This window comes from Procambarus clarkii, chromosome 91 (assembly GCF_040958095.1).
Source record: "Procambarus clarkii isolate CNS0578487 chromosome 91, FALCON_Pclarkii_2.0, whole genome shotgun sequence".
NCBI classification, from domain to species: Eukaryota; Metazoa; Arthropoda; class Malacostraca; order Decapoda; family Cambaridae; genus Procambarus; species Procambarus clarkii.
The window spans coordinates 13303876-13314989 of NC_091240.1; the positions used below are offsets into that span (position 1 = coordinate 13303876).

At 44.1% G+C, this 11114-nt stretch overlaps 1 protein-coding gene across 1 annotated transcript in view; it reads left to right on the forward strand.

Moving 5' to 3' along the window:
• Positions 1-833: 833 nt before the first annotated feature.
• LOC123774029 (O-linked N-acetylglucosamine (GlcNAc) transferase sxc) overlaps positions 834-11114 on the forward strand; it is a 52565-nt gene continuing 42284 nt past the window's right edge. The window contains 4 exon segments of the mRNA XM_069318804.1: positions 834-1005; positions 1242-1520; positions 3610-3760; positions 4370-4469. Of these exon segments, the coding sequence (XP_069174905.1) occupies positions 840-1005; positions 1242-1520; positions 3610-3760; positions 4370-4469 (696 nt within the window). The 5' untranslated portion in view covers positions 834-839.

The following is an 11114-nucleotide window of genomic DNA, read 5'->3' on the forward strand; positions in this document are numbered from 1 at the left end:
AAACGCGTTCATTAGCAAACTGGTTATGCCAAGGTGTGTAATGCACCTGGCTTTATTATATATGTAATAAAGTACCTATGTACTGCCTATAGTACCTATTTATCGCTTGGTGAATAGAGACATTAGGTGATACGAAATGTGCCCAACCATTGCTGTGCCGCCCAGGATTCGAACCCTGGATAATCAGTTGTGAGCCGAGAACGAGCCCAACTATACTACCAAGACCCTATATTTTTGGGGCGTATAATATAAAGTAAGCATATACGCTTCTGGCGGCAGAACTTCAACAAATACGCAGATCATGATTGACAGCGCTTGCAGTAGCCTACAGTTATATTAATTCTAAGCAGCGTAAATTAATATTCCTGGTAGATCCAGTTTGATGTGATGCCGTCGTCTCCCCCATCATTGGTAATCATGCTGCGACTCCCCGACAATGGCAATCACCTCCGCCCATCTCCCAAACAAATCCAGCCCGCTGCCCCCTCCCAGCGGGGGGACGCCGCCCCCTCACATTAGGGAGAGTAGCTGCCCCCTCCCAATGGGGGTCGCCTCCCCATCCCCTTTTTTTTTGGGGGGGGGGGGGGGGTTGCTGCTCACTGCCAGTGGTGGGTCGCCGCCCCCCTCACATTGGGGGGGTCGCTGTCCAATCCCAGCTGGGGGGGTCGCCGCCCCTCCTAGCGGGGGATCGCCGCCCCCTCCAATGTGACGCACACCTCTTTTCAATTTACTTCGCTTGATATAATTATGTATCGTTCTGAGCTGTAAACACTACTGCTATTATTACTGGATATTTTGTACATTGGTGAGGGCGTGTGTTTATGGTAGTGGTGGGAGGTATGGGAGCCATGGGGCTGAAGCACTGCCACTCACGCCAACCATCACCATTACAACCATCACTTATACTTGTTATAAAGATGGTTGGCACCTGCACCTCCAACAAGCCCGCGCACACTCTCACCGTTTTATCCTGGAATTTTCCAGATAAAATTAAAATGATAATTAGTAAGTAATATAATTATATCAGGAAATAAATGCGATATGTATTGGGTGGGATGAGTATGGTTAAAGAGAGGTAAATACTGACACAAACGCCACATGCCTTTGGTAGAACCAAGAATGACCAACATCTTCCCAAAGACTCTCGCCTCTATGGCTGAAGGCTATAGAGATAAAAGTCAAATGTAGCTTCTACCCTTACGCAGCGCTCCACCCCTAAGGCTTTCCCCATCGATTTTTAGAGAAGCGGCGAGGAGCGGCGTGTCGCAGCCGAGGATCACTGTGTGACTGGGTATCGTGGCGGACATATCGCCGTCCCTGGCCGCCCCAGCACCACCCTCCTGCTCCTGCTGCTCCTGCTGCTGGTCCTGCTCCTCCACGCCGCCGCCGCCGCCGCCATAATACTCTCAGCCTCAACATGTCCCAGAACACACAGCAAGTGTCCTCCTCAGACGCTGTTAAGATGGTTGTCAAGTCCAACCAGGCTACCAGCGGAAATGTTCATCACATTGCCACCATTGGTATGTAGTGTTGAATAGTTCATATGTGAAATAATGATTGAGAAGGTATGTAATTGTGTGTTTTTGTGTGTGATGGCGGGAAGGTCGTCCGGGCGAGGCTAGGCGCTGCTGCCACATCCTTCACACTCTTACTTCCTTATTGTACTCCAATACACCCTCCACTTGTACCCACGTCTCCACCTACAACCTCTAACGAGTTTACTCTAGTCACATCATGCTTTTAGTTGTAAAGTAATGACGTAAGACATATTGATTGGCTAATATTTAATGTGGCATTGTTTGAGGTATATTTCCTTCATTGTTTGAGGAGTGAGTGTGTGGTGGTGGGCGGAGGCGTGTGTATAGTGCAGTGTGTGGTGGTGGGTCATGTTAGTGTAGTGTGGTGAGTGTGAGAGTAGTGAGAGTAGTGTGGTGGGCCCCGTGGTGGTGACGTCACGGGCGGCGGCGGCGGGTAGAGGCCGCCGCCGCCGCCACGCGCACATCCGCCGCCGCAGCCGCCGCCAGTCTTCCCCAGCCTCCCCCTCCCCCCCTCCTCTCCTGCCGCAGCCGCAGCCGCCGCCTCTCATGTCTAGTGTGATGAAGATGAGTGTGGTGCCGCAGACCAGCGTCCAGTACAGCTACCAGGGTGAGGCTCCCTCATTGTTGTGGTGTGAGGCTGGGCCAGGGGCTCCAGGCTCCCTCATTGTTGTTGTGGTGTGAGGCTAGGCCAGGGGCTCCAGGCTCCCTCATTGTTGTGGTGTGAGGCTGGGCCAGGGGCGCCAGGCTCCCTCATTGTTGTGGTGTGAGGCTGGGCCAGGGTGAGGCTCCCTTATTGTTGTGGTGTGAGGCTGGGCCAGGGGCTCCAGGCTCCCTCATTGTTGTGGTGTGAGGCTGGGCCAGGGGCTCCAGGCTCCCTCATTGTTGTGGTGTGAGGCTGGGCCAGGGGCTCCAGGCTCCCTCATTGTTGTGGTGTGAGGCTGGGCCAGGGGCTCCAGGCTCCCTCATTGTTGTGGTGTGAGGCTGGGCCAGGGGCTCCAGGCTCCCTCATTGTTGTGGTGTGAGGCTGGGCCAGGGGCTCCAGGCTCCCTCATTGTTGTGGTGTGAGGCTGGGCCAGGGGCTCCAGGCTCCCTCATTGTTGTGGTGTGAGGCTGGGCCAGGGGCTCCAGGCTCCCTCATTGTTGTGGTGTGAGGCTGGGCCAGGGGGCTCCAGGCTCCCTCATTGTTGTGGTGTGAGGCTGGGCCAGGGGCTCCAGGCTCCCTCATTGTTGTGGTGTGAGGCTGGGCCAGGGTTAGGCTCCCTCATTGTTGTGGTGTGAGGCTGCCCTCATTGTTGTGTGAGGCTGGGCCAGGGGCTCCAGGCTCCCTCATTGTTGTGGTGTGAGGCTGGGCCAGGGGCTCCAGGCTCCCTCATTGTTGTGGTGTGAGGCTGGGCCAGGGGCTCCAGGCTCCCTCATTGTTGTGGTGTGAGGCTGGGCCAGGGGCTCCAGGCCCCCTCATTGTTGTGGTGTGAGGCTGGGCCAGGGGCTCCAGGCTCCCTCATTGTTGTGGTGTGAGGCTGGGCCAGGGGCTCCAGGCTCCCTCATTGTTGTGGTGTGAGGCTGGGCCAGGGGCGCCAGGCTCCCTCATTGTTGTGGTGTGAAGCTGGGCCAGGGGCTCCAGGCCCCCTCATTGTTGTGGTGTGAGGCTGGGCCAGGGGCGCCAGGCTCCCTCATTGTTGTGGTGTGAGGCTGGGCCAGGGGCTCCAGGCCCCCTCATTGTTGTGGTGTGAGGCTGGGCCAGGGGCTCCAGGCTCCCTCATTGTTGTGGTGTGAGGCTGGGCCAGGGGCTCCAGGCTCCCTCATTGTTGTGGTGTGAGGCTGGGCCAGTGGCTCCAATAATACTGGATACTACAGTAATACTAATAGTAATACTGCAGTACTGCAAGGTACATCATTTCTACATGCCCTAACATGTAGACATGTTGTACTGTACTTAAACTGACAACAGGTAAACCATAAATTTACTGGAGATAATATTTCATAATTAAATCCTTGTATATATTACTGTTGTTAACAGTTCTCCATGAATGTTTTTCCATAGAGTATTTTACTTGCTTGGTTCTGTTCACAGGTCTTGCTGAATTAGCTCATAGAGAATATCAGACGGGAGATTATGAAAATGCTGAGAAGCACTGCATGCAACTATGGAGGCAGGATCCTTCTAACACGGCTGTATTACTACTATTATCATCTATTCACTTTCAGTGTAGAAGACTAGACAAGTAAGTTTCAAGATTGATTAATAAATGTTTTTCATCCAACACATCAAAGTGATACATACTGCTTAATTTTTATTTGAGGTTAAATATGCATGGAGCTTTGAGAAAATGATCAATGATTATACTTTGACTAGATGTGAACCTTGCATAATTTCCCAGCATTATGTTGGGAAACATATCATGGTAAATAATATTGCTTGAATAAGTAAGCATTGTAATTGAATAAAGTAAAAATATTGAATGGTTTTTACTCTGAATGTAAATGATATTTCGGTAAACATGAATAATGAATGTTGGTAAAGGTTGCAAAGAAATTAATTTTGTACCCTAACTTACGTGTCAAGTGTTTTGAATATTGAAAGGCCAGAAGAGGTTATGCACCATTACAATAACTAAATTAATAATGATTGAGGTCAGTTTAATTAAACCATTGATATCCTTAGAAAGAAATACTGTAGGTACTAATATCACTCGAGCAATATGCACATGTTATGCTTATATAGGATGAGGCTTGGTGTTAGTGCTTATGTGATTCACTACAATAATTGTAATTAATATAAACACACACTAATGTACATGTTTAGTTTTTTATCTGTACTGTTCTATTTTCAGATCTGCACACTTCTCAATGTTAGCAATTAAGCAAAACCCAATGTTAGCAGAGGCCTACAGTAACCTCGGAAATGTCTACAAAGAACGTGGTCAGTTGCAGGTGAGAAGTAGCTTTATATTCTATATAATATATATAATATACTGTCTACACAAATGCACACAAAAGTTACAAAAGTTGGAGTAAAAGGTAAGGTGCTCCGATGGATAAGTGAGTATCTAAGCAATAGGAAACAGCAAGTTACTGTGAGAGGGGAGACATCAGAGTGGCGAGATGTCACGAGCGGAGTCTCGCAGGGCTCTGTACTTGGACCTATCCTGTTTCTAATATATGTAAACGATCTTGTATATTCAGAGGGTATACACTCATTCCTCTCGATGTTTGCTGATGATGCAAAAATTATGAAAAGAATAAAGACAGATAAAGATAAGAGACTACAGGACGACCTGGACAAACTGGAGGAATGGTCTAGAAAATGGCTGCTAAAGTTCAACTCGGGAAAGTATAAAGTAATGAAATTAGGTGAAGGGAGCTGAAGGCACACAAGATACCATCTGGGAGGTGAAATCCTGCAAGAGTTGGGGAGAGAGAGAGAGAGAGAGATGTGGGTTGATATCACACCAAACCTGTCCCCAGAAGCCCACATCAAAAAAATATCAGCGGCATATGCTAGATTGGCCAACATAAGAACTGCCTTTAGAAACTTGTCAAGAATCGTTCAGGACCTTGTATACCACTTATGTTAGACCAATCCTCATATATGCAGCTCCAGCCTGGAGTCCATACCCAGTTAAACACAAGACAAAGTTATAGAAATTCAAAGGTATGACACCAGACTCGTCTTGGAACTGAGAGGTATGAGCTACAAGGAAAGGCTAAGGGAGCTGAACCTCGCATCCCTGGAAAACAGAAGAGTAAGGGGAGACATAACCACCTACAAAATTCTCGGGGGGAATTGACAAGGTGGACAAAGACACTCTTTGCAACGAGTGGAACACGAACAAGGGGGCACAGGTGGAAACTTGGTACCCAAATGAGCCACAGAGACATTAGAAAGAATTTTTTCAGTGTCAGAGTAGTTGACAAATGGAATGCATTAAGCAGTGATGTGGTGGAGGCAGACTCTATACACAGTTTCAAATGTAGATTTGATAGAGCCCAGTATGCTCGGGAATCTGTACACCAGTTGATTGACAGTTGAGAGACGGGACCAAAGAGCTAAAGCGCAACCCCTGCAAGCACAACTAGGCGAGTACACACACACACAGCATATGTATATTAGTCAAATGTATGTGCCGGCCTCCTTGAGGTGGTGCATACTAATGGCAAAAAAAGAATGATGGTCTTGTAGGTGAAATATTGTAGACATGCATGTGTGTCCAGTACATGACATTGTGGTGTGCTCCCTGGAGTCACATGGCTGGGAGGCCTAGTTGTCCCAGGCATTCATAGTGAGCAGTTGTCTTGTGCATCTCACTCTGGCACCTTGCCATGTTTTATTGCTATTAACAGGGGTGTTGGTAGTGTAGTTCTTGTGGCACATACCAAAGAATTAAGCAAAGAAATCATTGTTTTAAAGGAATTAGGCTGCCAGAGTAATGAAAATAAGGTAGGTGGTGGGTGTAGCCAATTAGACATGAGGAAGTATTGTGCACATTTCTGATAGGGAAACAGTGGTGACACGTAATCACAGAAACATCGGTCTGATCGTCTCAAGATGTCTTCAAGGTCTGTGAACTTTGTTTAGTTCATTAACCCTTAAATGGCGCATAGCTATATACCATTTGACACCCACAGGCGCATATAAAAAAAAAATATATTTTTTTTTCTTCCTAACCTGTTAATTTGTGTTCACTGATCACAGGAAAAATAATAAAAAAATCGTAAGTGGCATATATTGCCCGCTATAGGGCGGGGAATTCTGGCAAAAATCGGGCGCTGACTGAGCGTGCGTCCCAGGTGGTGTGTTGATCGCCAGCTGTCAGGCCAGAGTTTCCACAAAGAGATAATTACCTAATTATTTCAATGTCTTTGATTGATTTTTTGTTGTATTTTTGCTGTAATATTATTCAATAGTGTGTAGTGTGATATATTTATATAATAAAATGAGTGAATCATCGCTGTACTCAAAAATATGGTGTGCATATTGTTGATTCAATTATGTACATCAAACAGTGAACAAATACTTTGTCGGTTATTACACTATATACACAGGTTATATATAAGTATCTGCATGTTTTGTTCACCATGACGAACCACTAAGTTGGTATGCTGAGTGGCAGTGGCAGGCAGTGACTGGCTGCCACTGGCTGCCACTCCCTCCCTCCCCTCACCTCACCTCACCTGACTTGCCACCATTCTCCACCCACCATACTGTTTTTGCTTTTATATACAGACGTTATATATAAGTATTTACATGTTTTGTTCACCATAACTGTACATCTAAGCTTGTATGGTGAGTAAAGGCATAAAGACGTAGCTACTCACACAGTCAGCTGGTGGCGGCCACTCTCAAGGCTAGACACACTAATATTTCTCCTACAACAATACTGTTTGTGGTGTTATTACGCTATATACACACATTATATATAAATATCTACCTGTTTTATTCACCATACTTGTACAAGTAAACTGGTATGGTGCCCAAAGACCATCGTGGTCATCAGTAAACAACATGATAAGCCCTGCAGACAACGCTCCTCCCTCACCAAAATGGCGGCTCCCAACCTCCTACTCTCACTGTTATCTCACACTATACACACGTTATATATAACTGAAAACTCTATAACTATTTTTTTGGTAATGTAACTTTAACTCCAAATAATTCTTTATATAAGTTATATATAAGTATCTACATTTGTGTTCACCATAGCGAACCACTAAGCTGGTATGGCGAGTGCAGTCAATAAAAGGTGGCCACACACACTCAAAAGACAACGCCACCATCCTCCCTCCCACAGCATTACTCCTCCCTCCATGGTGCACAGCGCCAAATATCGCCACAATCCTGCTATTATCAGAGCCCTGGTCAGTTTTATCACAGTCAGGGGTCTTCTGTAATAATATCATCGCTACATAATAGCATGAACAAGTATATTATGGCATTTTTAGGCGATGCTGTGGTCACAAGCTGAACAGCAGTGCTGTTAGCTCATGCTGCGTGCATCAGGCTTGGTTGCTCACTCAATACTGAGGCCAATAACACCCGGGAGTTTGGTCCACGATTTTTTTTAAAAATGGCGTCTGTTTACAAGAGCCCTGATGAAGGTGTGGTGAACCCCGTGTATCTGCGGGCCGTTTAAATCTTGCGTAGTACTCCAAAGCATCACATGATGCGATGCGCAGTTTACTGCAAGTCGGTCAAAGCATCATATGATGCGATGCGCAATTTACTGCAAGTCGGTCAAAGCATCATATGATGCGATGCGCAATTGAAGGGTTAAAGAAGTACCCTTCATGTTACACCAAAGTAGACCTTGATGAAGTCTTCCTTATATGACCAGACCATTGTTTCTCTGATGGTGTGTCACCACTGTTTCCCCCCTCAGAAACGCATACAATACTTAATCGTGTTAACTTGGATACACCCGGCAATTAACTTATTTTCCTTACTTTGGCAGCCTCATTCCTTGAAAGCAATGATCTGAACAATGTTTTTTCTTAGTTCATTGGTAGGTGCCATGAGAGCAATATAATACCACCGGCACCACTGTTCACTGCAATAAAACACAGCAAGGTGCCAGAGCAAGATTCGCAATAAAACTGTTCACTATGATCATTTGTTGACATTGTTGGGGAGTCCTTTTGACAGTTCTCATTTAAAGCAAAGTGTTTTTTTTCTTTCTTTCTTTTTCTTCGTCGATCCGACGAAGTCGGATTGCGAAAGGGATCTGAGAGTTATGATTAGTAAGAATTTAAAACAAAAGGATCAATGCATGAATGTTCATAATAAGGCAAATAGGACACTGGGATTTATTAATCTAAGTGTTAGTAACAAGACACCTGGTGTGGTTCTTCAGCTATATCTAGCTCTGGTTAGGCCCCATTTAGAATATGCAGTTCAGTTTTGGTCGTCGTACTATAGAATGGATATAAATTCACTTGAACGTGTCCAGCGTAGGATGACTAAGCTAATTCCCCCAAATTAGAAATCTTTCATATGAAGAAAGATTAGCAAAGCTTAACACTTTCGCGCTCTCGGCGTTCAAAAAAAAGCATACCCTAGATGCTTTCGGCGCTTCGTGCGCCTACGCGGTAAGACCGAAAAAGTGTACACTCTTTTGACTGTCCTGATAATAATTCAAGGCGCACGTATTTAAATTTGGTATCACTGTGTTCGCAATAAAATTGTCTATAAGAACATATCTATAAAATGCCGCCAAACCATAAGGATTATCAACACCAAATAAAAAACTATTCAGATCACTAGCCAAGAGCGCCAAACAGCAACAAAATGTTTCCACTCTCTTAATATTCCTACAAAACCTACAGTTGTCCTACATCGCTAATTGTGGTATCATTGGAATCGCAATAAAATTCTCTACACGGACATATGCATATAAATATAGATTCAATATCGTAGCCCACCCAAAACAGTGTGGGAAGTGGCCGAAGTGTTACCCGCGGCGGCATATCGGCGAAACTCGCTTTGAAAAGTGTATATTCAATTCACTGTCCTGACATTATTTGTCGATGTATGTATTTCAATTTTGTACCAATGTGCTTGCAATAGAATGTTCTATAAGAACATAAGTATTAAAGTTCACATAAGGATGCGTTCGACCGGCAACATATATAAAAACTACGTCGATTACACTCGTCGTGTCAATAATAGAATTGTTTTACCATGATGATTCACTGCCACGCCGTTTTCTTTTATAAGCTGTTCGGCTATTAGAGAAAACGTAAATTTCATGGCAAACATTTGTAAACTATTCCCATGGATAATAAATGGATTTTATACAAATATTTTTGCTTGTGACTCCCGCGAGGGGCACGCGTGCGGTATGATTAATAATATTGGTGCCGACGACGGTCTGCTGGAAAGCGCCAAAGTGTTAAGTTGCATTCACTGGAAAGGCGAAGAGTTAGGGATGACATGATGGATGAATGGACATAACAAAGGGGATATTAATAGGGTATTAAAAGTATCAACACAAGACAACACGAAACAATGGGTATAAATTGGATAAGTTTAGATTTGGGAAAGACTTGGGTAAATACTGGTTCAGTAACAGGGTTGTTGATTTGTGGAACCAATTACCACAGTAACGTGGTGGAGGTGGGGTCCCTCGATTGTTTCAAGCGCGGGTTGGACATGTATATGAGTGGTTATATATAGGAGCTGCCTCGTATGGGCCAATAGGCCTTCTGCAGTTGCCTTTGTTCTTATGTTCTTTCTTTCTCTTTTTCTCTTTCGTTCCTTCTCTTTCTTGAGGTTATCTTGAGATGATTTTGGGGCTTTAGTGTCCCCGTGGCCCGGTCCTCGACCAGGCCTCCACCCCCAGGAAGCAGCCCGTGACAGCTGACTAACACCCAGGTACCTATTTTACTGCTAGGTAACAGAGGCATAGGGTGAAAGAAACTCTGCCCATTGTTTCTCGCCCGGGATCGAACCCGGGACCACCCGATCACAAGTCCAGTGTGCTATCCGGTCGGCCGTTTTTTTTCTTTCCTTTTTCTTTCCTTCTTTCTTTCTTTCCTTTCTTTCTTTCCTTCTTTCTTTCCTTCTTTTTCTTTTTTTCTTTTTCTTTTTCTTTTTCTTTCTTTTTCTTTCTCTTTCTTTTTCTTTCTCTTTCTTTTTCTTTCTTTTTCTTTCTCTTTCTTTTTCTTTCTTTTTCTTTCTCTTTCTTTTTCTTTCTCTTTCTTTTTCTTTCTCTTTCTTTTTCCTTCTCTTTCTTTTTCCTTCTCTTTCTTTTTCTTTCTCTTTCTTTTTCTTTCTCTTTCTTTTTCCTTCTCTTTCTTTTTCCTTCTCTTTCTTTTTCTTTCTCTTTCTTTTTCTTTCTCTTTCTTTTTCTTTCTCTTTCTTTTTCTTTCTCTTTCTTTTTCTTTCTCTTTCTTTTTCTTTCTCTTTCTTTTTCTTTCTCTTTCTTTTTCTTTCTCTTTCTTTTTCTTTCTCTTTCTTTTTCTTTCTCTTTCTTTTTCTTTCTCTTTCTTTTTCTTTCTCTTTCTTTTTCTTTCTCTTTCTTTCTCTTTCTTTTTCTTTTTCTTTCTCTTTCTTTTTCTTTCTCTTTCTTTTTCTTTCTCTTTCTTTCTCTTTCTTTCTTTTTCTTTCTCTTTCTTTCTCTTTCTTTCTCTTTCTTTCTTTTTCTTTCTCTTTCTTTCTTTTTCTTTTTCTTTCTTTTTCTTTCTCTTTCTTTCTTTTTCTTTTTCTTTCTTTTTCTTTCTCTTTCTTTCTTTTTCTTTCTCTTTCTTTCTTTCTTTCTCTCTTTCTCTGAGTGATAGCAGACATGAATACAGTGGAATTTGTATCAAGATTGCCAGTACTCCGTATGCCTGTGTGAGGGGGCCTGGCTGTAGCTCATGGTTCCCCAGTAGGCCAGTAGAACTCTGATGGGACCTAGTAGTGTGGCAAACTGTCGGAGATAGCAGCTTCAGAGTGCCACTGGTGGTTACCTAGAAATTGGCATTTCATTACATTCAACACTGGTTTTTTAATGTGACCCATAAGAATGAATGCAATTCATTCTTACTTGACCCCTTTAAGGTTATTGACACACTTAAATACTTGACCTCCCTCGGCCAGTG